The 27,442-nt window shown below is 39.0% G+C and overlaps 1 protein-coding gene across 1 annotated transcript in view; it reads right to left on the bottom strand.

The window, feature by feature from the left end:
• Positions 1–27,442, bottom strand: part of LOC123512288 (zwei Ig domain protein zig-8-like) — a 143,219-nt gene that overhangs the window by 61,776 nt on the left and 54,001 nt on the right. The window contains exon 2 of the mRNA XM_045268612.1: positions 2,399–2,604. Within this exon, the coding sequence (XP_045124547.1) occupies positions 2,399–2,604 (206 nt within the window). The remainder of the gene's footprint in view (positions 1–2,398; positions 2,605–27,442) is intronic.

Raw genomic sequence — 27,442 nt, 5'->3', positions numbered from 1 at the left:
CATTTCTTTGGTTATTCCTCTATTCTATTTTGTCCGTTTTCTTTCATTTTCCCGGTTTAATTATACTTCTTTTTCCTTTTATCATTTTTCTTTTCATTTTTTTCTATTTTCTTGGATTGTTCTTTATATTTCTTCTTTTCGTATCCTTTTCTCTCTTCTTTTTTTTTCCTTTGATCTTCTTTATTCGTTTTTTTTCTTATCCTTTACACTTTTCTCTATTTTTGTTCAGTTATTTTTGCTCTATTTTCTTTTCTTATATTTTCTCTTCTTCATTTTTCTTGATATTTTTCTTTACTTGTCTTTTTCTTCTCTCTATTTCCTGGGTTTTTTTTTTTTTTTTTTGGTTCGTCTCTCTCTCTCTCTCTCTCTCTCTCTCTCTCTCTCTCTCTCTCTCTCTCTCTCTCTCTCTCTCTCTCTCTCTCTCTCTCTCTCTCTCTCTCTCTCTCTCTCTCTCTCTCTCTCTCTCTCTACATATACTTAAAAATTTGTACAAGTTCTCTAATTTTTCTTGTCTCTAATTCTCCTTTCCTCTTCTTCAGTTCCTCCTTCCTCTCCTTTTTTTCTTCCATTTCCTTAATTTGTGCAGTAAATACTCAATTTTTCTTGTTCCCATTTTTCTTTTCTCTTCTTTTCCATTCCTTTATTCTTCCTTTTCTTTTCTTTTTTCTTCCTTACAAACCACAAATTCAAGTACTTTCAGATACAAATTCTCCTTTTTCTTTCCTTTTTTGCCTTCTCTCTGTCTCTTTTTCTTTCCTTTTCTTTATCTCTCGATGTTCTTTTCTTCCTTATAGAACTAACACACATTTAAATTCCTGTTCTTGTTTCTTGATCTTCTTGCTTTCTTTGTCTTCTTTTCTTCTTTTCCTCAAATTCGTTTTTCTTTTTCATATTTTCTCTCTTTCTCCTCCAATTCTTTTCTCTTCTTCAACTTTTCCTCTTTTTCTGTCCTTTTCACCTCTTCTTCCTTTCTTCATTTTCTTCTTGTCCTTTCCCTTTTCTTGTTTTCGTTTCCTCTTTCTTACCTTTTCTCCTTGACCTCTTCTTCTTTTCTTCAGTTTCTCCTCTTTCTTTTATTTCGTCTTTTCTTTGTTATCCATTTTTTCCTCTCCTTTGAACACTTTTTTTTACTCTTTCTCTTACATTCTCTCTTTCTTTGTCTCTTCTTTCTTTCTTAAAAAAATTTCTTTCTTTTCTTCTTTTATTCTCTGTTATTTATTCTTCTTTCTTTTGGACACCTTGTTTTTTTCTCTCCTGTATTTAACCTTTCCTTTATTTGTCTTCTCTTCTTCCTGCTTTATCACTCCTCTTGGCTTATCTGTTATTCCATTTTATTCTCTTTTCTTTCTCTTCTTCCTTATCTTCGCAACACTGAACATTCACATTCCTTATTTTCTTTTCCTTTTTTTCTCATTCCTTCCATCCCGGTAAGCGAAAGACACATTTTCTTCGTTTTTCTATTTTGTTTTATTTTATTCATTTTCTTTCTTATACCATTCAAAACACACTATTTTTCTTTCCCTTCCTCTTTACTACTTCATTTTTCTCTCCTCTTGCCTTTTTCGTGTTCCTCATCTTTCCTCCTCAATTCCCACCCACTTTATTCCTTATCTTTTTTTTTCCTTTCTTTTCTTCTTCCTCTTCTTTTTCTACTTTCTTTTCTTTCCTCTATTTCTTTTAGCATCCAAAACATTTACCATTTTTCTCTTGCCTTTCTCTCTTTTTCTGCTTCCTCTTTCTTTTATCCTTGTTTGTTGCTCCTCTCGTTTCTACACTCCCTAAAGTAGACAGATTCATTGCCTTCTTTTATTCTTCTCTCTTGTCTTCTTCCTTCTTTCTTATCCCTCCTTGCTTCCACAGTGTCCTTCCCACTTCTAAAAATATATTCTTTTCTTTCTTTTTCCTATCTTTGCTTCTCTCTCTCTCTCTCTCTCTCTCTCTCTCTCTCTCTCTCTCTCTCTCTCTCTCTCTCTCTCTCTCTCTCTCTCTCTCTCTCTCTCTCTCTCTCTCTCTCTCTCTCTCTCTCTCTCTCTCTCTCTCTCTCTCTCTCTCTCTCTCTCTCTCTCTCTCTCTCTCTCTCTCTCTCTCTCTCAATATCCAAGCAATGCCATTCACTTCTCTTTCCTTTATTGTCATTTATCTTTTCTCTCCTTTCCTTTATTGATTTTGTTTTTCTACACCATCTAAAACACATCCCTCACATATTTTTTTCATTTTTTTTATCCCTTCTTTCACTCTCAAAACACTTAATTCCTTTCCTTCTTTTCCTATTTTGTATTATCCTTATTCTTTTATTCTTCTTCGTCCCTCTCTCCCCCCAGCATCGTTATCATCCGCTTCTCTCCTCCAAACACTTCCACAAACACTCACGCTACAACACATTTGGGATTCCACTTACTATTTCGTTGCCGAGGAAGCGAGTGTAGCATTTAATGGTGACTCTCCCGCCGACCTGTGCCAAGATTTCTGTGTTGTTTTGCTGTTCAGGCTTGATGCGGGACAGGTGTGAGGCTCTGGACCTGCTAGACGCCGCTCCCCTGTGGTTGTGCTTCCCCCACGTGGTCCCCCAGCGCGAGAGGCCGTCCGTTCGACCCCCGCTGGCCCCTGTGGGAAGATAGTGTGGTGTGACTTTGGGGTTGTAAACATTGTGTGTGTCTGAAGGGACGAATCGATAGGTTGGTTTAAAGATTAGTAGATAGATAGATAAACCGATAGACAAAGACAGAGATAGATGGATAGATGAATAGATAAATGGACATGTAAGTAGACAGAAGAGCATTTTACTAAATACAACAGGTAAAAATGCGTGTACGATATTTTTCATCGGTCGAGCTAAAATTATGCAAAAGATGAATAATTGAAAAGAGAGCTTACACATTCCGAAAGAAGCTTGTGGTTGCAAGGAAGGTTGAAAAGAATTGGTGTGGGTGTGAGTGGACGAGGAAAAAGTTGGTAGGAAATGAATGAAACAAGTTGATGGAATATTAAGAGCTTTTTCGTTGTTAGTTTTTGAGAAAATATACAATTTTTCAGAACTTTTTAGAAATTTTTGTATGTAGCACGTGATGGAGTGTGGAGAATGTTTTGGTGTGTTTAGTCTTGAAAGGCTGGAATTCCTTTAAAAATCTATTGTTTGTCTACGGTTTCTGTTTTACCTCTTTTCATCTATCTTCCCTTTTTAAGTATTTTCTATCTTACTCCTACTTTTTGTTTTCTTTTGGCACCATCATTCCTTACTTTATAATATCTTTTTAGCTGTGTGTCTTTTCTCTCGTATCTTCCTACTGGTATTATTTTACATTTTCCTTCTCTTCGAATCATCTTTCATTTTTACTTTTTACAGCTAGTTCATATGTCATCCTCGTCCTCCTCCTCTTGCCTACGTGCATTTTTCTGTCCTTTTCTGCTTTCCACTCGTCTTTCGTTTCATCCCATTTTCTTTCCTTCTTTCACATTTTTCTCAGTACCACTTCATTTATTTTCATATGTCCCTCCTCCTCTTGTTTCAACATATTATTTTACTCTCATCCATTTTTTAGTAGTATTTCTTTTCCAAATATTCTCCTTTCGTTTCTTCACATATCCATTCTTTCTATTACTATTCTTCATTTGTTTTTGTATGCTTCTCCTTTCTCTAGTCTGTGTTTAGTTATCTGTCTTCTTCTTTTATTTGTATTGTCTTCATTTCATGTGTTTTGTATGCCTCTCTTTTCTCTACTCTGTGTTTACGTATTTGTCTTCTCCTCTTTTATATTTGTCTTTATTTCATTTGTGTTCTCTTCATCCTATATTTTTTGTGTTTCTTTTTCACTACAATCTCATGAATCTTTTCTTGTCCCTCTCTCTCTTCCTCTCCTCAACGTATATCTTTCTATCTATCCTCTTCTGTCTCACAATCTGTTTGTTTTGATTTTTACTACTTCATGTTTTATTATTATTATTATTATTATTATTATTAGTAGTAGTAGTAGTAGTAGTAGTAGTAGTAGTAATAGTATCATTATCATTATTATTATTATTATTATTATTATTATTATTATTACTACTACTACTACTACTACTACTACTACTACTACTACTACTACTACTACTACTACTACTACTACTACTACTACTACTATTATTATTATTATTATTATTATTATTATTATTATTATTATTATTATTATTATTATTATTATTATTATTATTATTATTATTATTATTATTATTATTATTATTATTATTATTATTATTATTATTATTATTATTATTATTATTATTATTATTATTATTATTATTATTATTATTATTATTATTATTATTATTATTATTATTATTATTATTATTATTATTATTATTATTATTATTCTCTTTTATATATTTCTACCTCATCTTCTCGTCTATGCATATCTTTTGATTCTTTTCTACTTTCTATTCATCTTTCTTTTCCACATTTTCTCTTCTTCCTCACGTCTTTTTCTCTTTCTTTTTACTATAACTTAATATAATCTTTTTTTTTAATATTCCTCCCGTCTAAGTATATCTTTCCATTCTCTTCTATTTTCGTTTCATCTTTCTTTTCCACATACTATCTTCTTCATCACGTCTTTCTTTTTACCACAGCCTTATGTATTTCTTTATGTATTCCCTATCTTCCTCTCGTCTATGCATATCCTTCCCTCCTGCAACTTCCGCTGTTCCGTCTTTGGCCGCATCCCTCGTGCGCGGCGTCTTCTCAGGAGCTCTCTTTGCCTTGTCTGTCTTATGGGCGTGTCAGAAACAGTGGCGGCAGCGTCAACGAAGGAGACTTGCCTGGCAATTTCACGCTTGAGAAGGAGAAGCAAGACAGCCACGCCCAGAACCAATACCAACAAATAAGTGTACAACATTTTCATGCAAATTCCGGAGGCCTCGCGCGACACCCAAGTAGCGGCATTGTGGTTTATTTGCCTTCATTGAGCCTCGGAATTTCGCGGACGTTGCCTTGAGGAAGTAGCGAAGAAAACGAGGCTCTAGAGGAAAGTGGCAGTGGCGGTGAGACGCTTGGAGTTTGAATGCCAGGAAAAGAAAACGGAACGGAGGAATTAGAGTGAGTAACCACGCGTAGATTGACTTGTGGAAGGATACTCGCACCGGTTCGTACCCTCACAGACTTCGCTTTATAGTAAGGATTGTTTCTAAAGGCCGGAGAAAAGGTTACCTGCTTTCTTTTAACAATATTTTCTCGTATTCTCTTCAGTACTGTAACACATTTTCATATTCATTCTGCTTACTATTTGGTGATTTTATACAGCTTCAGAAACTTGTGTGGGCATAAGATAGTTAAGGCTCTGGACATTAATATTCTGACCTCCATAGACCCTTCCTAATGTAAATAAAATCTTCTAATCGTACTCAAAACTCATGGTGAAAATCCATCCCAGTACTGAAGAGGTTAAAGGCTAGGAATTCTTAAGCTGTCACTAGAATCATGAAAACACAATTGAAAACCATTGAGAAGCCACGAAAGGCTTAGGAGAGCTGTTACTTATATTGGCAATGTGGAATCCTTATTACACTATCACTATGAAAACTCCACTTAAAAAAACGTGATAACTTCTAGAACCTCCTAAAAATGATGAAAGGTAAAGGAATGTTGCTTACTGAGAACGATGCGAGTCCTTGTTATTCTTGAAAAAAAAAACAAGAATTTCCTCTATAACATGGTAATCAAGGAAAGAGATATGACGAAAGGTTACGAGATGCAATATTTTTTTTTTCCACTGGCAAAACGAAATCCTTGTTAACCTTTTTTTTTTATGCAAGAGGGGGAGCTGGCCAAGGGCAACAAAAAAATAACAAAAAAAAGGCCCACTTGATTGCCAGTTCCCTTACAGATAAATAAAGTTAGCCAAATTCCTGGGAGAAATGATGAAATGAATGAAGGCACCCTTGAATACTCATATGACTTCCACTCCTATCTGCTTAACCCCTTCAGTACCATGACACGTTTTCATATTCATTCTGCTTGCTATTTTGTGATTTTATACAGCTTCAGACACTCATGGGATTTTAAAATAGTGAAGACTGGCCATTAAACTTCCATAGACCCTTCCTAATGTAAATAAAATTGTCTAATCACACCCAAAACTCAATAAATACATCCCAGTACTGAAGGGGTTTAATGAATGACATTTGTCCCACTGACGATACGAAATTCTTGTTAAACTATAAGAAAACACTCTTAAAACATAAAATGATTCTCTCTCTCTCTCTCTCTCTCTCTCTCTCTCTCTCTCTCTCTCTCTCTCTCTCTCTCTCTCTCTCTCTCTCTCTCTCTCTCTCTCTCTCTCTCTCTCTCTCTCTCTCTCTCTCTCTCTATCTATCTATCTATCTATCTATCTATCTATCTATCTTTCTATCTATCGGTCTGCCTTTCACCTTTTTTTTTCTCTTTCCTTTTTTCTATGATTCTTCTTTTTCATTTGTTTGTTTGCCTTCTTGCTTAATTCTTGTCCCTGTATTTTTTCTTTTTTCTTTGTTTTTATCTCTTTCCAGCGGTCTGTTTGCTTGTTTTGTTTTTTTTTGCTTTATTAGTTAGTTTAGTGTGTGTGTGTGTGTGTGTGTGTGTGTGTGTGTGTGTGTGTGTGTGTGTGTGTGTGTGTGTGTGTGTGTGTGTCACTATTCCTTCATTTATTTCTTATTTTTCCTTCTTTACTTTGTCTATCTATCCTTTTATCACTTTCTTCACTAGACAAACGTTGCACTTCGACATTAAAAGGAAAATAGAAGAGGGAGAATAAAAAAAATATATATAACTTCACTCAAGTAATTTATTGTTTTACCTTTAACTTCTTTGCTTTTACCTGCAGAAGGAGGAAGAAAATTATTGCTGTGTTGAAAGTAATTATTGTAAGAGGAAGTGGATAAATGAAGAGCCAAAGTAAAAAAGAAATGAAGAAATGTGTTGATAAAATGAAGAGACGAATAAGTAAACAAGGGCATGAAAATTTGTGGAAACGCACGATTTTTCTTTTCTTTTTTTTTATCCTTTTCGTTTCTCGCCGTTATTTCCTGTAAGTGTTTTTTTCGCTCTTTTCTCTATTTCATACCTTTTCCGAGGGTTCGCGTCCCCCTCCTTGTTCCTCTTGCATTTCCTTTATTTCTTTTAACTTATAGACTCTCTGCGGTGGTGGTGATGGTGGTGGTAGTGGTGGTGGTGGTGGGGGTGGTGGAGATGGTGGTAGTGGTGGTAGTGGTGGTGGTAGTGGTGGTGGTGACGTTTTATCTGTAAGAGTTTTCTTTTCGTTGTTGTTGTTATTATTCTTATTGTTATACTAATCTAGTTTTTTTTTTTTTTAGATAACAAGAGTGTATAGGAGGAATAGGAGGAGGAGGAGGAGGAGGAGGAGGAGGAGGAAGATGTGATGAAGGAGGTATGGGAATTAGAAAACTACGAAAACTGAACAAGATTGAAAATTAGAAATAACGAATGTTGATGACAAGGATAAAAAAAATAATGAAAATAGATATGGTCGTGAAAATGATGATGATAGGGGAGGACAGCTACAAATGAACAGAAAAGTCAGAATACAACTAGCAAGACACTGGTGCTTACTATATGCTGGAACCTTGAATGAGCCTCGGAATCCAAATGAAGGAATTAAAGATGAAATTTACAAGAGCGAAACGAAAGTAGAAATGAACGAAATGAGGACTATACGGACTGTGACCTATGGAGGAGAATCGTGGAGGCTGAACACAATGACACGATGACACTTGTACCTTTGCGTCCGTCCTGGTGAGAAAGGTGAGAAAAGTGACGGTGATAATGAAGTCCCAAGGGTAGATTCCTAGGTATTTCCAGGCCTTTGTAATTAGGGATTCGCCAAGGACTTAAACACTTGGGGATATCAGGTACAAGGGGCTTAGGGAAAGGGTGAGACGCTCCTTTTTATATTTTTTTTTCTTTTGTATACAGCAGGTCACGTTGGTCTAATATCCTCAGGGGTTACATCCAGTCTCGTGTCCCGAGCCCCTCTGGGAAGCGTCCCCAGAGAAGGCATTAAAATACCCTACTTGATTAGGTGCCTCTGTTGTTGATGTTACTGTTAGTGTGGTGGTGGTGGTGGTGGTGTGTGTTTTATGACTGTGCTGGTTGTTGTGGTTATTATCGCTGGTGGTGGTTGTGGTGGTGATTCTAGTCAATGTTGTTGGTGTTGATGTTGGTAGTGGCAGTGGTGGTAACACTGTTGTTGCTTCTATTGCTGTGGTTACTGTGGCTGTCAGTAGTAATAATAATGTTGATGCAAGTAAGTATCAAACAGCAACAACTATGACAACTACAACATCAACAACAAACCTTTAGTACATAGATTGCAACACACTCTATTTGAACTATGTAACATCACACTAAACAATGCAGTATTACAGGAAATTAACTGAGAGACGAAGGAAGAGCACGACACTATTTACAGCTGCACTTTATGGACAAGGGCATGTGGACTTGCTGGTGTAGTATGGCAGTATGTTGATGTGGCTGAGCGTGTACTGAAGGTGGAGGCGTCGTGTAGCGGTTTGGTGTGACGGTACAGATGGTGGTGGCAGTGGTAGTGAGGTCAGTTAATTTACGCCTAAAATAATCCTTATGAGTCTTCGCATTCACTACTGAAGCTCAGGCAATGCATATCTCATCACTAGGTACATATATTCATTCACTTTCTCTTCCTCCCATGCCTCTCTCCCTTCATCTCCTACTCTCTCTCGCCTTCGTCCTCCCTCCCTGCTTCCCTCTCTACTTGCTCCGTGCCGCCATCCACTCACCGTCTCCTTCTCTTAACCAGGTAATACTTGGGAGCGCAAAGTTACTCAATATGTTAAGGGTGAGCCGTGTTCGGGGAAGAGTCATCCATACCGACTAAGTTTCGCTGAAGCAGGTCGAGGCTCTTGTTGGAGGAGGAGAATTTAGAATGGCTCCTGCTGTTCGTCCATTCTCTGGCCTTTGAGACCCAAAAGGGTATCGATTTGTTAAGTATTCTCTTTTCTTTCTTTCTTTTTCCGGTCCCATATTGGTGGTAGCGGTTGGATGACAACTCGGTATGAAATGAAAAAGAGAGAAAAAATATGTTTGCCAGTGGTATTTCATTACTGCTGTGGAGTGCATTTGTAGCCTCAGACACTAGTGGATGGATTAGTAAGGTGTATTGATGGTTATTGATTTGTGATAGGACCAATTTTCCTTGCCTACACACTGGTGGCAGCGGTGGGATTAAGAGGTGACGCGATAGGTAGAGATCAATGAATGGTATCCTTTCAAACTGGTAGCGATAGGACCATAGTAGCGAGGACGATTCCGTGAAAGATATGTTAGTAAGTGTCATGAGGAGAGGAATGTGCCTGTGGGTGCCCTGTGAGTGATAGATGTGTGTGTATGGGTTGGTGCAGCTTAAGGTGTGGCCTCTTAATGGAAGATTTAGTGCCGTGTTGTTAGCGTGACGGAGTAAAGCTTCTAAGAATGGTGGTCAAGACCGTGGAACCATGCGTCAGAGAGAGAGAGAGAGAGAGAGAGAGAGAGAGAGAGAGTTCATATTTTTTCTTACTATTTGCATTCTCAGTCTATGTATACATTATTTTGTTAATCTGTTTGTTTCCTGTGTATCTATTAACTTGCCTGTCTAACTGTTTACCTACGCATCTCCATTCCTTCATCTGCCTATTTATCTATCTGTCTACCTACCTTTCTACCTATCTATTTATCTATTTATCTATCTACTTATCTTTCTTACTAATTCTTGTAAACTTATCGACCAACGTGAACTATGGCAGAGACATTCACAGACACCTAGACACACAGGCGGGCAGAGGGAGCAAACACCACACAGCACAGTGGCAGCAGTAGGCAGCAAGAGCAGTCGTAGCAGGTAGTGTATGGAAATTAAACCATATTTCCACCTTAGTAATTAAAACACTTGTCACATCCGATGGACATACAGTGTTATGGGAGGAAGGTGTGCGGTGCTAAAGCGACAGTTCACCGTAACATTTTGCAACGGCGATTGTTACGTAGAGAGGGTGACGCGGGGACTGTGTGACGGCTGGGACAGTGGGATGGGAAGGGGAGGAAGGGCAGAGGGAGGGGAGGGGATGTGGCTGTAGTAGTTTTAGTGGGGACAATTGAGGGGATGATGATGAAGGTTCTCGTGTGTGTGTGTGTGTGTGTGTGTGTGTGTGTGTGTGTTTTCTTTTTCCATTGCTCTATAAAAACATGAGTAATGCGTTCTGTGAGTGAGATGAATGAGAAATGAGTGTGTGTGGAGAGCAAGCAGAGAGAGAGAGAGAGAGAGAGAGAGAGAGAGGGAGAGAGGGAGAATATGGTAAGTAACAGGGGAAGAAGGAAGGAAAGGAAGGGGTGAGGAAAGAGGGGAGAGGGAGAATAACCACACCATCACCACCACCACCACCACCACTACCGCTACCACCACCAACGCCGCCACCGCCACCACCACCAGCACCACCACCACGTGCCCCATTCCGTTTGTTGATTGCCAAATTAAAACCAAACTGGAATACAAACATACCACGACTACACTTTTATTTTCTTTATTCCTTCTACGCATTGACCTCCTTCTGCTCTTCCTCCTTCTATTATTCCTCCTCCTTCTCCTCCTCTGCCTCCTCCTCCTCTTTCTCCTACTCTTCTTCCTCTTTTTCCTCCTTGTAAAAATAAGAGTAACAATAATAGTGATAATAATAGAGTAAGAGAAGAGAGAGAGAGAGAGAGAGAGAGAGAGAGAGAGAGAGAGAGAGAGAGAGAGAGAGAGTACATCAAGACGTCTAGACATGACATTAAAGTGAAAAAAAATTGATAGCTCTCTCTCTCTCTCTCTCTCTCTCTCTCTCTCTCTCTCTCTCTCTCTCTCTCTCTCTCTCTCTCTCTGGAACGTGCTGTCATGGCGTTAATATTCTGTAGTGTGTGTGTGTGTGTGTGTGTGTGTGTGTGTGTGTGTGTGTGTGTGTGTGTGTGTGTGTGTGTGTGTTACGGTCAATCGTGTTATTATGCAGATGTGGAAATGTGGAGTAAAAAACAGACTAAAAAAAAAAAAGGAAATGCTACAAAAGAACAGACGAGTTAGTGTTCTCGTTATGAGTGTGCTGGTGATTGTGAGGGCAAGGACCAGTTAGGGACGGGGACTGGGAAGGGAGATTAGGAGCAGGGACGGAGGGAGGAGTTAAGAGAGGCGATAGCTTACAATAGGGGAGGAAAAAAAAAGGAATATGAGAGAGACTAAGTTAGGAAAAAGGAAAGAGGGTTAGAGAGAAGTTAGAAAAGACGAGGGTGATGGAGGTTTTGGGAGTAAGGAAGTGAAGTTTTGCAGTTAATAAAGGAAGTTATGAAGGGGAAGGTAAAGGAGGAAGAGTAAAGGATATATATAAGTTAGGAAGTTAGGATTTTGATGTTAGGGAATGTTAGAAAACGATTGATAGAAGTTTCGAGAGTAAGTGAAGTTTGTGCAGTTAATAAAGGAGAAAAAAAAGGAGAATGAAAGAGCAAAGGCTAAGTTAGGAAAAGGAAAGAGGAGGGGAATGTATAGTTAGGGCTAATAGATGAAGGGTTAGAGAGAAGTTAGAAAGGGGGATGTTAGAAAACGAGGGTGATGGAGGTTTAGGAAGTAAGGAAGTGAAGTTTTTGCAGTTAATAAAGGAAGTTATGAAGGGGAAGGTAAGGGAGGAAGACTAAAGGATATAAGTAAGGAAGTTAGGATTTTGATGTTAGGGAATGTTAAGAAAACGAGTGATGGAAGTTTCGAAAGTAAGTGAAGTTTGTGCAGTTAATAAAGGAAGTTATGAAAGGGAAGGTAATGGAATGAGTAATAGGAGTGAGGGAGGAAGAGTAAATGACATAAGTTAGACAGTTAGGAATTTGGTGTTAGGGAAGTTACAAGAATAAAGAAAGTTATGAAGAAGTAAATTAGAGAAGGTGAAAATGAGAAACGCAGTAAAAAATACGGAAGTTATGAAGGAGAACGTTAAAAAAGAAGAAGAGAAACACAAGATAGGAAAATAATTAGAAGTTAGGATTGATGACAGAAGAAAGATACTAAGGAAGTTAAGTTTGTAGAGTTAATAAAGGAAGTTATGAAGGGGAAGGTTAGTAGTAGGAATGAGGGAGGAAAAGTTAATTACATAAGTTAGGAAGTTAAACGGATTTTGGTGTTAGTGAAGTTACAAGAATAAAAACGTTATGAAGTAAATTTGATAAAGTAAAAATGAGAAGCTTAGTAAAACAAGTCAGAAGTTATGAAGAGGAACGGTAAAAAAAAAAAAAAGGAAAGAAACTGATAGATAATGACAAGTCAGGAATAAAGGCCGAAGAAAGACAGAATGAGAAGGAATAACGGAGAGGATAAAGTTACTGACAGAGTAGATTAGAAGATAAAATTTAGAAATGGAAGAGAATAGAAATAGCATGAAAGTAAGGAACACAAAAAAGAACAAGAGGAAGAAATACACGTTAGAGAAAAAAATAAACAAAGAAAAATTGAGGAATATATGTAAATTAGGAAAAATAGAAGATGAAAAATAGAAAAACAAAGGAATTAAGTGGAAAAATGTAAATTAGGAAAGATAAAGAGTCAGAAGAAGAGATAAACGGTAGAAATAGAAAGTTAGGAAGGAGAAAGAAGGATGAGAAGGAAAAAGTTAGTAAATTAAGAGAGAAATAAAAAGAAAAAGTTAGAAAATAAGTAGATAGAAAAACGTCTCCTGATCTTCCCTCCTCCTCTTCCTCCTCCTCTTCCTCCTCCTCCTCCTCCTCCTCCTCCTCCTCCACCATTTACGATTCTTCTTCCGTCTTTCTCTTTCTCTCCCTTCCCACACACTTCGTTTATTTATTTGCCTTCTTCTTAACTTTTCTTTCCTTTTAACTGTATTCTACCATTCTTCCTTCCTTCCTTCCTTTCTTTCTTTCTTTCTTTCTTTTTTCTTTCTTTAATTTTTTTCTTCCCACTCTATTCTTTCTCCTTTTCTCTCTTTTATTTTATTTCATTCATTTTCGTCTGCCTTCCTTTCAGTTACTATTATTCAGAGAGAGAGAGAGAGAGGGGGAGAGAGAGAGAGAGAGAGAGAGAGAGAGAGAGAGAGAGAGAGAGAGAGAGAGAGAACACACATCTTTTTCAATCATGCTAATAATGTTATTTCCTTTTTACGTTGTTATCTCTCTCTCTCTCTCTCTCTCTCTCTCTCTCTCTCTCTCTCTCTCTCTCTCTCTCTCTCTCTCTCTCTCTCTCTCTGAACTGGAGTGTAAGTATGTGTGTGTGTGTGTGTGTGTGTGTGTGTGTGTGTGTGTGTGTGTGTGTGTGTGTGTGTGTGTGTGTAAAGTAAAGTTAAATAAAGTAAAGTAAAATTTATAGCCATTTCCTGAAATGTACATATATATTGGTTATACAGATGTGTTCACTGACATGGTGTATCGAGCCAAGGCTCCCTGATAGACGGAGTCACTAAACTATGTGGTGACTCTGTTGGAAGACTTCACTTGGCAATATATTTATAGAAATATAAGAATAAGTCATATTTCACCCAATCACGTTCACACTATACATACATATGAACACATTACTTATATAAATACTTGTGCGTACATACACATATATGTATATATATACTTCCTGAATCATTTATATCCAGCTTTAAAGTAAATTTATCATACAATACAAATAAATGATGAACTGCAAGCTGCTAGTTATAAACACTAAGGAAATGTTCTTTGGTTTTTCTTTTAAACTGAAAGTAACTGATACTAGTAATATTTTTCTTTTATATTAGGAGGCAACAAATTCCATAGGTGTGGACTAAAGTAAAATATGCTGTGGTTGAATAACTGTGTGCGGAATTGCGGGCACTCCAAATTCAAGTTCCCACCTCTTGTTGCATACGGTGAATCTACACATTTAAATAGGTTATTATTTGGATATCTTTTAATGAATTTGAAGATGGAGAAAAGGACAAAACACTTATGAATATCCAAAAAAAATCAATAGTTTATGATTAGAAAAAAAACTGGATGTTGAGTCGAATTTACCCATAAAAGATATACATCGCAAAATTTTGTTTTGAATTATCTATAATCTATTTATGAAAGACGGCCAAGTGCAGGCCCAAACTGAGACACAATAAATAAAATAAGGATAGCAGAGTGTATAGTAAATACTGAGTAGGGCTTCAGTTGTGAGTTGATTCCGTATCTTGTACAATATCCCACACATCCTAGACAGTTTCATGCATACATTATCAATATGAATATTCCAATTAAGGTTATCATCAATAAATACACCTAAAAATTTTATTTGAGTGACACATTGCAGAGTTTGACCTTCAAGAAGTATTGGTTGGATATGATTTTTTTACTGACCGATTTTGGAAAAAAAATATAATTAGTTTTACTTATATTGAGTGTTAGTTTGTTATGTTTTATCCATTGATTTATTAAATGTAGTTCTGAGGTCAAGTTTGAGTGTAGAGTGTGTATGTCCTTGTCTTTCATAAGCAAGTTTATGTCGTCTGCATACAGAGTGAATGTAACTTTTGAGCTGGATTTGATTATATCATTTATATAAATAAGAAAAAGGGTTGGTCCTAGTATAGATCCCTGTGGAACACCTACTGATATGGATTTAGTAAGAGAATATTTAGAATTACAATACACAGCCTGTGTCCTGTTGGTGAGGTAATTTTGTAACAATTTTAATGGTACACTCTTTATGCCAATATGTTTGAGTTTGTCAAATAAAATGTCATGTTTTAACGTGTGAAATGCTTTCGACAGATCTATCAAAACACCTACGGTATAAAATTTTTCTTCTAAACATATTATATATATATATATATATATATATATATATATATATATATATATATATATATATATATATATATATATATATATATATATATATATATTATGAGTGCAAAATTGCGGACTCAGTGTGTGTGTGTGTGTGTGTGTGTGTGTGTGTGTGTGTGTGTGTGTGTGTGTGTGTGTGTGTGTGTGTGTGTGTGTGTGTGTGTGTGTGTGTGTGTGTGTGAGTGTGAGTGTGAGAGAGAGAGAGAGAGAGAGAGAGAGAGAGAGAGAGAGAGAGAGAAGGAAGGAAGAGAAGGGAGCCCCACAAAATTATAGGTGGAGTGAAGTGTGTGTGAATATTTTATCAACCAGTATAGAGGTACAAGAGTGTCTAGTTAGGAAGGGGAAGGAAGAAAGAGGAGGAGGAGGAGGAGGAGGAGGAGGAGGAGGAGGAGGAGGAGGAGGAGGAGGAGGAGGAAGGGGAAGAAGAACGATGGTAGGTAACTTTTTATTCTCCTTTTTTTATTATCTGTTTCGTTTCTCCTTCTCTTCTCTTCTCTTCTCTTCTCTTCTCTTCTCTTCTCTTCTCTTCTCTTCTCTTCTCTTCTCTCTCTCTCTCTCTCTCTCTCTCTCTCTCTCTCTCTCTCTCTCTCTCTCTCTCTCTCTCTCTCTCTCTCTCTCTCTCTCTCTCTCTCTCTCTCTCTCTCTCTCTCTCTCTCTCTCTCTCTCTCTCTCTCTCTCTCTCTCTCTCTCTCTCTCTCTCTCTCTCTCTCTCTCTCTCTCTCTCTCTCTCTCTCTCTCTCTCTCTCTCTCTCTCTCTCTCTCTCTCTCTCTCTCTCTCTCTCTCTCTCTCTCTCTCTCTCTCTCTCTCTCTCTCTCTCTCTCTCTCTCTCTCTCTCTCTCTCTCTCTCTCTCTCTCTCTCTCTCTCTCTCTCTCTCTCTCTCTCTCTCTCTCTCTCTCTCTCTCTCTCTCTCTCTCTCTCTCTCTCTCTCTCTCTCTCTCTCTCTTGTCTCTCTGTCTCCCCTTCACCTCGTATATTTTGTCATCAGAACATTATGTGTCGCTTCCCCTCTTGTGGTGTTACGTGAGGAAGGGTCTGCTTTTTTGCTTTCTATTCTTCAAGTTCTAATCCTCCTCCTCCTCCTCCTCCTCCTCCTCTTCTTCCTCTTCCTCTTTCTCTTTCTCTTCCTCCTCTTTCTTTCATTTATTTTTCTATTTTTCTTTTTTCTTTCTCATCTCTATTTCAGTGTTGTAATTGTTCTTCTATTCTTCAGGTTCTTATCCTCTTCCTCCTCCTCCTCCTCCTCCTCCTCTTCCTCTTCCTCCTCCTCTTTCTCTTTCTCTTCCTCCTCATTCTTTCATTTTTCTCTCCCTCTTCTTTTTTTCTCTCTCTCCTCTCTATTTCAGTGTTGTAATTGTTCTTCTATTCTTCAGGTTCTTATCCTCTTCCTCCTCCTCCTCTTCCTCCTCTTCTTTTCTCCTCTTCCTTTTCCTCTTTCTCTTCCTTCTCTTTCATTTTCCTCTTCCTCTTCTTTTCTCCCTTGTCTCTATTTCAGTGATGTTATCTTCTTCCTTGTTCTCCTCTTACTCTTCTTCCTCCTCCTCTTCCTCTTTCTCTATCTCTTCCTCATCTTTCTTTCATTTTTCTCTCCCTTTTTCTTTTTTCTCTCTCGTCTCTATTTCAGTGTTGTATTTTTTTTCTATTCTTCAAATCCTTATCTTCTTCCTTTTCCTCCTCTTCCTTTTCTTCCTCCTCCTCTTCCTCTTCTTCTTTTATCATTTTTCTCTTTCTCGTGCTTTTCTCCTCTTCTCTATTTCAGTGTTGTATTTGTTTTTCTATTCTTCATGTTCTTATCCTCTTCCTCTTCCTCCTCCTCCTCCTCTTCCTCTTCCTCTTACTCTTTCTCTTCTTTTTTCCATTTTTATTTCTTCCTCTTCTTTTTTCTCGTCTGTATTTCAGTGTTTTATTTTTTTCATTTTTGATTTTGTGTGTTTTTTTTCCTGTTGCTTCTCTTTTTCTTCATCTTCCTATTCCTCCTTTCTTTTACTTATTCTCTCTTCTTTTTCTCCTTCGTCTTTTCCTTCTTTTTTGTGTATTTCAGTGTCATATATATTTTTTAATCGTCTTTTTTTCCTCTTCCTTCTTTTTTCTTCTAGTTTTTTTTTTCCTCTTCTTGTTCTTCTCTTCTTCCTCCCCAATCACTTTTTTTTTTTTATTTTCATTTATAATTTTTTTTTCTTTTAGTTATAATCGTCTTCGTCTTCTTCCTCCTCCTCCTCTCTTTCTTCATTTTCCATTTCCTTTTCTTTTCTTTCTCTCCTTTTGGCTTTACTTATTTCAGTGTTATATTTATGCTCTCTTTTTACTCACAATCGTTCTCTTCTTCGTCTTTCCTCTTTTTCTTCATCTTTTCTTCTTCTTCTTCTCTTTTTTTTTTTTTTTGTCAAATTCGACTTTTTCCCTCTCCTTTTTTTTTCTTCTTCCTCCTCTTCTCTTTCTTTCTCTCCCTTCTGCTGTTGATTATTTCATTACCTTATTCTTTTCTTTTATTATGTTTTAAAGTTTTATTCTTTCTCCTCCTCCTCCTTTTTCTTTATTTTTTTTTTCAATTTTTCTCTTCCTTTCTTTGTTTTCTGTTCTACTGTAACATTTCTTTAAGTATCTCATTTATCATTTTATCTTCATTCTTTTTTACTTTATTTTCAGGTTATATTCTTCTTCCTTCTTCTCCTCCCTTTGTCCTTCCTTTTTCTTCATTCTTCTTCTCTTTTCAATACTACTTATCTCATATTTTTTTTTTTTTTTTCTTTCTTACCTCTTATTCCTTTATTTCTCACCCCTCTTCATTATTCCTCTCTTTCACTATCATTTCATTTTATATCTAATTTTCATGATATTTTCCTTCTTTTTTCTTCTTTTCTTTTAATATTTCTTTTTTTTTTTTTTTTGACAAGGTTGAATTTCCTTCCTCCTCCTCTTCCTTTTTTTTTTCCTTCCTTCCTTCTCATTCTTCCTCTTTCATCACTATTGCTTATTGCAGCATCTTATTTTTTTTTTCTTTTCTCCTTTTTCTATCTTTCATTTTCCATGCTTTAATCCTCTTCCTCCTCCTCCTCTCCTCCTCCTCCTCCTCCTCCTCCTCCTCCTCTTCCTTATCCTCTTCCTTCTTCTCCTTCATTTTCTTCCTTTCTTCTCAATATTCTTTCCTTTGCATTGTTATTTATTTCAGTATCTTTGTTTATATATCTCTTTTTCCATTTCTCCTCTTTCTTTTTACAAGTTGTAATAATTCTTCTCCTCTTCCGTTTTCTCTTTCTACGTTGCCTTTTATTCTTTTAATTTCGTCTTATCTTTTCCCTCTTTCTTCTCACTTATTTCCTTTTCTTTATATTTCATTTTCAAGTTTGTATTCGTTATTCTCTTCTTACTTTTCCTCCTCTTCTTTCTCTCTCTTTGATTTATTTTGCCTTTCCTTCTTTTACTCTTTCTCTCTCTCTCTCTCTCTCTCTCTCTCTCTCTCTCTCTCTTTTTATCTAGTTTATCTCCTCCCCGTTCTTCTTTATTGATTTTGTATTTATTGTTTTTGTATATCTATCTTTTATTGGTTTCTAATTTTCCTCTTCCTCTTCCTTTGCCACCACCACCATCTCTTCCTCTTCTTCGTCTTCGTCTTCGTCGTCGTTCTTCTTCTTCTTCTTCTTCTTCTCTTCTTCTTCTTCTTCTTCTTCTTCTTCTTCTTCTTCTTCTTCTTCTTCTTCTTCTTCTTCTTCTTCTTCTTCTTCTTCTTCTTCTTCTTCTTCTTCTTCTTCTTCTTCTTCTTCTCTTCTTCTTCTTCTTCTTCTCTTCTTCTTCTTCTTCTTCTTCTTCTTCTTCTTCTTCTTCTTCTTCTTCTTCTTCTTCTTCTTCTTCTTCTTCTTCTTCTTCTTCTTCTTCTTCTTCTTCTTCTTCTTCTTCTTCTTCTTCTTCTTCTTCTTCTTCTTCTTCTTCTTCTTCTTCTTCTTCTTCTTCTTCTTCTTCTTCTTCTTCTTCTTCTTCTTCTTCTTCTTCTTCTTCTTCTCTCTTCTTCTTCTTCTTCTTCTTCTTCTCTCTTCTTCTCTCTTCTTCTTCTTCTTCTTCTTCTTCTTCTTCTCTCTTCTTCTTCTCTCTTCTTCTCTCTTCTTCTTCTCTTCTCTCTTCTTCTTCTTCTCTTTCTTCTTCTTCTTCTTCTTCTTCTCTCTTCTCTTCTCTCTCTTCTTCTTCTCTCTTCTTCTTCTCTCTTTCTTCTCTCTTCTTCTTCTTCTCTTCTTCTCTCTTCTCTCTCTCTCTCTCTCTCTCTCTCTCTCTCTCTTCTTCTCTCTGTATTCTCTCTATCTCTTTCTCTCTCTCTCTCTCTCTCTCTCTCTCTCTCTCTCTCTCTCTCTCTCTCTCTCTTCTCTCTCTCTCTCTCTCTCTCTCTCTCTCTCTCTCTCTCTCTCTCTCTCTCTCTCTCTCTCTCTCTCTCTCTCTCTCTCTCTCTCTCTCTCTCTTTTTTTTTTTATTTAAACATAAACTTATACAGAAGAACATGTACCCAAAGGCGCACTGTCGTGTGCTACCTATTCTAAGGGTACTACAATCTATTTCTCTACAATATTTACAAGACTTAAAAATAGATAATATACAAGATGGTCAGCATGTAAATGGAGCACTATTCTTTTCACTTCACTAGCACTATTCACGCACTGCACTACACTGAGTGTCACGTCACAAAGAGTGTCAGAGGAGTTGGCAGTGTCTGTCTCCACTTATGTGCCATCAGTTTGACACTGTGTGTTCATCTCCTGGACGTGAGGCACCGCGGCCGTGAACAAGTTCCACATCCTGGAGACGCGTCCTGCGAAGGTGCGTTGATGCTGACACCCGTGGGATCGCGGCACCTCTACGGCGTCACCACCATTGAGCACCGTTCTCGTGCTCCGTGCGGTGACTCTTCAGAGGATGACGCAGCCCTGCCAGATGTGGCACTCTTTGCACCTGTGCCTTATGGAACACTACGATCGCCGCCACGTCTCTGCGGTGTTCCAGTGAATCAAGGGACGCTCAGGCTCTGGGTGAGGTGGTATTGCAGCATCTACTAGCCGTATGGCGCGGCGTTGGATGCTGTCCAGTCTCCTTCTGTGTGTGGCGGCACAGGACATCCAGGAGAGAGCTGCGTACTCAAGGTGGGGCCGCACCTGTGCCTTGTACAGCAGCAGTCTCCCCTTCCTGTCGAGGAAACTGGCGATCCTTCTGAGAGCGGAGATCCTGTGAGAGGCTTTCTTGGCAATGGTTTTGACATGCCTGTCAAACCTCAGCCCTCGATCCACCTCCACTCCAAGTATCTTGACGTCATCTTGGAGTGGGAGAGCAGCGCCAAAGACAACTTTCCTGCCATTGCTGCCATGGCGGCTGGGGACCGAGAGACAACCATTGCCTGTGTCTTCTCCGGCGCGAATGTCACTTGCCAGCGAGCACCCCACTCCTCTATCACTCGTAGCTGCTGATTGATGGCCTCAGCAGCCCGCCCACTGTCCTGGCGTGGATAGGTATAGGAGAGGGTGCAGTCATCAGCATAGGCCTTGACTCCTGGCAGTAGCTGGAGAAGATCATCCACGTAGATATTCCACAGGAGTGGGCCAAGAATTGAACCCTGTGGCACTGATGCCTCCACAGGCAGGGACTCAGATGTTTGCCCGTTGACAACCACCTTGAGGCTTCTGTCCTGCAGGTAATTTCCCAGGAGTCGTAGCAAGCCACCCTGGATGCCTTTAGCACGAAGCTTTTCTAGTAATCCGTTGTGCCATACTTTATCAAAAGCTCCTGCTATGTCCAAAGCAACCACTATAGTGTCCTTGCCGTCGTCGAGGGCGTCCTGCCACTGCCTGGTGAGAAGCATCATTAGGTCGGAGGTTGACCTTCCAGGTCTGAACCCAAACTGTTGGTCTGAGAGGAGGGCATTGTCCTTGAGATGGCTACACACCACCTCTGCCACGACCCTCTCAAACACTTTACCCACCACTGACAACAGGGATATGGGTCTGTAGTTTTTTGGGTCCGTCCTGGAGCTTTTTGTGTGCAGGAACTACTCGAGCCTCCTTCCACACTGAAGGCCAGACGTTTTCCCGTACACAAGTTGTGAACTTGGGTGAGAGGGGCAGCCAGTTCCTGGGAGCATCGCTTCAGCAGGTGCGGGCTGATGTCATCAGGGCCGGTGGCTTTCTGTGTGTCCAGCCCCCGCAATAATCGCTTCACCTGCTGATGCGTCACCTCCACCATGGTGACAGTCTTCTCACATTGCTGGACCAGCTGAGGCGGTGGCTGCTGTGGATTCCCCACCTTCATTTTTCCAGCAAACAAGGAAGCCAGCAACTGTGCCCTCTCCTTACTGCTGGTGGCGACAGTACCGTCCTCTCTCTCTCTCTCTCTCTCTCTCTCTCTCTCTCTCTCTCTCTCTCTCTCTCTCTCTCTCTCTCTCTCTCTCTCTCTCTCTCTCTCTCTCTCTCTCTCTCTCTCTCTCTCTCCTCCTTCCTTCTCTCCTCCCCTCTCTCTCATCTCTCCTTCCTCTCTCTCTCTCTCTCTCTCTCTCTCTCTCTCTCTCTCTCTCTCTCTCTCTCTCTCTCTCTCTCTCTCTCTCTCTCTCTCTCTCTCTCTCTCTCTCTCTCTCTCTCTCTCTCTCTCTCTCTCTCTCTCTCTCTCTCTCTCTCTCTTTCTCTCTCTCTCTCTCTCTCTCTCTCTCTCTCTCTCTCTCTCTCTCTCTCTCTCTCTCTCTCTCTCTCTCTCTCTCTCTCTCTCTCTCTCTCTCTCTCTCTCTCTCTCTCTCTCTACACTCGTATTACTCTTCCTTCCTCCTTTCATTCCTCTTTCCTTCCTCCTCGCTAATCCCTTCTTTCTCCCTCCTCCTCCTCCTCCTCCTCCTCCTCTTCTTCTTTCTCCTTTTCCTTTCATCGCCTTCTCTTCCCTTTGTCCACTCACTAACAACCTTCCCTTACGTTTTCTTCCTCCTTCCTCTATTCCCTTTTCTCTTCCTTCCTTCCTCCTATTCCTCTGTATATTTCTCTTTTCCCTTACATTTTCTTTCCTTTCTCTTTCCTTCTCTATCCTTCCATCCCATTCCTTACTCATTTCCTATCATTAATTACTCCCCTCTCCTGTCTCTCCTCTCCACTCGCTGGAGTAAGAATGAAAGAGTAGAACTGGTTGTGTTGTATAGACCCTCATGTCCATTTCCCTTTCTTTTTCTATCCTTCCATCCTTATATTCCTTTGCTATCATTAATTGCTTCTTTCTCCTGTGTATTCTTGTCTCTCGCTGAAGTAAAAGTGAAAGAGTAGATCTGGAGACTCGCCCTTGTCCATTTCATTTCATTTTTCTCTTTCTTTTTCTATCCTTCTATCCTTATATTCCTTTGCTCTCATTAATTGCTTCTTTCTCCTGTGTATTCTTTTCTCTCGATGAAGTAAAAGTGAAAGAGTAGATCTGGAGACTCGCCCTTGTTTCTTTTATTTATATCTGTCCTCCGAGTCAGACCTTCGGCGACCTTTGAATGCCACTCCACAATCTTTCCACTCGACAGAATGCGATGCGAGTAACCTTTCCTGCACTCATCATTAACGCAAGAAACACCAGAACATTGTCACTCGATGGTCCCTCCGTGCAGCACAGCGATACACTAGTAATCATTGCCCTCACGTACACTACAGGCACGCTTAAATTGATCGATTTTTTTTTTTTTTACGGTAAGGCCTATAGCGCCTGTAGGCACACTTGAAGAGTGTATGGAAAGCGCTGTTCAGCTTCCGCCCATTAGTGGCGCAGGCAATTTTATTTATAGTGGTACCCATATTAAGGCCCATATCCCCACCCAAGCTCATCTTGAGTGTAACCACCTAGAGCCTGGGTATCATGGTGACATGTAGGTAAACCACTCGACAAATGGCAAAGCGTTTTAATGCTGTACGTGGTGGGATTCGAACCTACGCGTGGACGTCTGCCCGATCCCACGCTCACGTCTTAATCCCTTCAGTACTGGAATGCATTTCTACAGTGAGTTTTAAATATGATTAGACGATTTTATTGACATTAGGAAGGGTTTATGGAAGGTCAAAGATTAATAACCACAGTCTTCACTATTTTAATCCCTACATGAGTTTCTGAAGCTGTATAAAATCACCAAAAGTAGCCAGATAAATAGGAAAATGCGTCATGGTACTGAAGGGGTTAAGGGATTTCACTCGTGATATTAGTAACAGTAGCAGTAATAGCGATAGTTACGTCAGTGATACTCACGACTACACCAATGATAGCTGCTGCAACAATTACTATAACGATGACGGTGACATAACTACCACCACCAACGCTAACAATAACAACAACCTCAAGAACAGCAATGACACCAACGAAATCAACATCAATAGCATGGAAAACAGCAACAGCAACGAAAACAACAACAACAACAGTAAAACAACAACAAAAATAACAATAACAACAACAAAAGCAACAACAACAACAACAACAACAACAACAACAACAACAACAACAACAACAACAACAACAACAACAACAACAACAATAACAACAACAGCAACAACAACAAAAACAACAACAGCAATAGCAGCAACAACAACAACAACAACAGCAAACACAACAACAGCAATAGCAGCAACAAAACCAACAACAATAACAACTACTACAATAACACCATCTAACACCACACATTAATAAAAAAGAAAACCTATCCCATCAAACATCAATACCACGAAAGAGTAAAAGATATCTGCAACATGAACCATTACACACACACACACACACACACACACACACACACACACACACACACACACACACACACACACACACACACACACACACACACACACACACACTCCCTTCCTTGCCTTCCTTCCCCTGCCGTGGCATCAGTTTGGTCCTCGCAGACAGCTTCATAAACGAGCTGTTTTATCCTCAGTCAGCAAAATATGTGTCTCTCTGATACCACAATGATGACATCACTCGCTGTCCTCCGTGATGAAGCTCCGGGAGAGGCGAGGAAATATATCCCCCGGGAGTGTGACGATGTTCCTGTTAGCGGCTCGGAGCTCAGAGTGGCGTGGTAAAGGTGAGCACAGGTGGACTAGCACGAACACTAATGCGTTTTTTGGAATTGGGAGGAGTGAAGAGAGACGAAATGTGTTTTGATTAGCTTTTTTTCTTTCTTTTAATGTGCTTTTAATACCATAAGGGAATTGTTGGCGCGGTGAAGGTGAGGACAGGTAAACCAGAACGGATACTGATGCCTTTTTGGGAATTGAGAGGAGAGGATGGAGACGAAGTGTGTTTTGGTTAGTCTTTTTTTTCTTCTTCTTTTAGAATGCTCTAATACCATAAGGGAATTGTTGGCGCGGTAAAGGTGAGGACAGGTGAACCAGAACGGATACTGATGCCTTTTTGGGAATTGAGAGGAGAGAATAGAGACGAAGTGTGTTTTGATTAGCTTTTTTTTTCTATTAGCGTGTTTTTAATACCATAAGGGAATTGTTGTTCCGATAAAGGTGAAGACAGGTGAACTAGCACGGATACTAATGCGTTTTTGGGGAATTAAGAGGAGAGAAGATGGAAGTGTGTTTTGATTAGCATTTTTTAATTTGCTTTTAATACCGTACGGGAATTGTTGACACGCTAAAGATGAGGACAGGTAAATTAACATGGACAGGTAAACCTCCACTAATTGCTGTGAGCGATGAGGAAAGAGACGAGATGTGTTTACTTTAGCTCTTCTGTTTCTTTTGGTGTGTTTTTGGTAATGAAGATGAAAACAGGTAAGCTAGCACAGACAGGTAAACTTGAACTGATTTGTGTTTTAGGAATTGCTGTGAAGGATTAGGAGAGAGATGAAGTGTGTTTAGATTAGCACTTCTGTCTGTAATGAGAGGGAAGCTAGCACAAACAGGTAAACTTGAACTAATTTGTGTTTTTGGAATTGCTGTGAAGGATTAGGAAAGAGATGAAGTGTGTTTAGATTAGCACTTCTGTTTCTTTTGGTGTGTTTGGTAATGAGAGGGAAGTGTTAGCACGATGAAGATGAAAACAGGTAAACTAGCACAGACAGGTAAACTCGACTGTGTTTTTTTAATTGCTGTAAACAATGAGAAAAGAGAAGATATGTTTACTTTTCTCACAGTTATATTTCAGTAATACCTTCCTGTTTAGCTCTCTAATATTTTCTTTTGAACGCTGATTTTCTTTTCATATTCTTCTAGCATGTCATCTTCCATTCAGTTTTTTAGTATACAGTATATTTCAACATTCATCTTTCCTTTATAACATCTTTAATTCTTCACTCAATATCTAGTACCTTCTGTTTCTCCTAGCGTCTTTTTCCTTAATTTTTCGAAAGGGATAGGTAAGGTAACACAAGGCAAATGGTGACGCGGTAAAGGTGTGGAAAGGTAAACTAAAACGGAGAGATACACTTCGACTAATGTGTTTTTGGGGGAATTATTTTGAGCGACGAGGGACGAGGTGTGTTTCGTTAGTTTTTCCGTTTCTTTTTCTCTTTTTTTTTGGAAGGGTTGGGTAAGGAAAAGTAACGGAAGGGAAGGGAAGGGAAAAGAAAGCAAATTACTGTGGGATATGAAAAGCAGATGAGCGAAGAGGTGTGTTTTTTGTCTCTTTCTTTTTTTGGGTGGAAGGTAAGGTAAGCAAAGGTAAAGAAAAGGAAGGGAAGGGAAGGGAAAGCAAATAAATGAAGGATATGAAAAGCAGGAATGGAAGGGAAGGAAAGATGGAATAAAGTGCATTGGAGGAAAGCAGGGAAGAGGAGGAGAGGGAAGGATAAGGAAAGAAGGAGAAGCAAATGAAAGGAAAAGAGAAAAAAATATGTAATAGAAAAGTAAGAAAATCAGTAATAGAGGAGAAAAAGATAAGAAGAAAAGATAGATTAGAAAGAGAGAAGACGTTGGCGAGAAATGAAAGAGAAAATAAAGTAAATGGAAGAAAATGCAGGAAAGAAGAGGAAAGAGACAGTTGGCGCCAGGCAGCACTCAAAACACCAGCAAGAGGAAGAAGGGCGAAGAAAGAAGAAGAAGAAGAAGAAGAAAAGGAAGAGGAAGAGTAAGAAGAAGAACCACGCACGTATACACAGATGACACGGAATTCCGCTTTCAAATCACACGGCAAAGAATCGCAGCCAGCGGGACGTGGAGGAGGAGGGCACTGGGCTCATATGAAGAGGAAAAGACGTCCACGTATTTTGCTGGATGCGTATAAATGGTCTGGGTGGAGGCGTGGCGCTAGCATATGCTGTGAGTGTATCATGTCCGCGGGGAAGGACAAGCAAAACATGGCTTTTTACTTTCCTTCGCTGAGAGCATCGTCGCGCCGCCCTCTGCCCTCTGCCTCACACCCCGTCATAGTTCCCAGCGGGGCGGTCGGGACTCACTCTCACCTCGCCTCTTCTAGTGTGAATTATTCCGACCCTGGATTCTCCGTGTGCGGGAGGTGACGCCTGGCCTGTCTAGCGGCGCCCAGATGCCTGATGAGTGCCAGATCTGTGTGTGTGTGTGTGTGTGTGTGTGTGTGTGTGTGTGTGTGTGTGTGTGTGTGTGTGTGTGTGTGTGTGTGTGTGTGTGTGTGTGTGTTTGAAAGAGAGAGAGAGAGAGAGAGAGAGAGAGAGAGAGATGGGTAGTTAGACAAACAGAAACAAAGACAGACAGACAAACAGGCCGACAGAAAGGTTGACGGACAGATCCTACACTGACAGGCACACACACACACAGACACACACATACAGGAAGTCTGACAAACAAACATGCAACCAAGAAGATAAAAAGACGCATAAACAAACAAACACTCAGACAGCCAGACAGACAGACAGACAGAAAAAATGCAATCGAATAAACATAAGCCTTTATATGAGAGAGAGAGAGAGAGAGAGAGAGAGAGAGAGAGAGAGAGAGAGAGAGAGAGAGAGAGAGAGAGAGAGAGACTTGCCTATTTAATTTAGTTGTATTAGTTTAATTTTTCATCTTTTCATCTGTTTTGTTATTTATTATGCTTTGTCTTATACATTACTAGTTTCTAATTCTCCTTTTCAATTAAATATGCTGATGTGTTGCTCTCCATTCCATCTTTTATTTATCTACTTATTCCTTTTTTATTGCATTATCTTGCATTATCTTGTTTTCTCTTCCTTTCTTTGCTGAGTCCTATTTGTTCTTAGTGTTTTCCCTTTCATATTTCAACAATTTCTCTTCGTCTTGTTTTATTTTCATTTCCTCTTCCTCTTTCATCTTGTCTTTCTTAATTCATGTTCTAATATTTTTCGATTTGTTTTATTTTTACTTGTTTATCTTCTCTTCCTTTTCTTCTTCACTGATGTTTTTATTCACGTAACTATTTCTCTTTTTCCTTATTCCTATTTCTTAATTTCATCTATACTTCCTGTTTTATTTTTCATTTCTTCTATTTTTACTTTCTGCTTTTTTTTTTACTTATTTTTGGGATTTATTTATTTTCCCATTTTTTTTTATTTCCATTGTGTATTTCCATTTTCTTATTTGATACTTATTTTCAGTTTGATTTCTTTTCTAATTTCTCTTTTTTTCTCTCACTATGTATGAGACAAATTCTGCTTCTGTGTTCAATT

Source organism: Portunus trituberculatus, chromosome 33 (assembly GCF_017591435.1).
Source record: "Portunus trituberculatus isolate SZX2019 chromosome 33, ASM1759143v1, whole genome shotgun sequence".
Taxonomy (NCBI): Eukaryota; Metazoa; Arthropoda; class Malacostraca; order Decapoda; family Portunidae; genus Portunus; species Portunus trituberculatus.
This window is presented reverse-complemented; position numbering and strand designations above follow the sequence as displayed.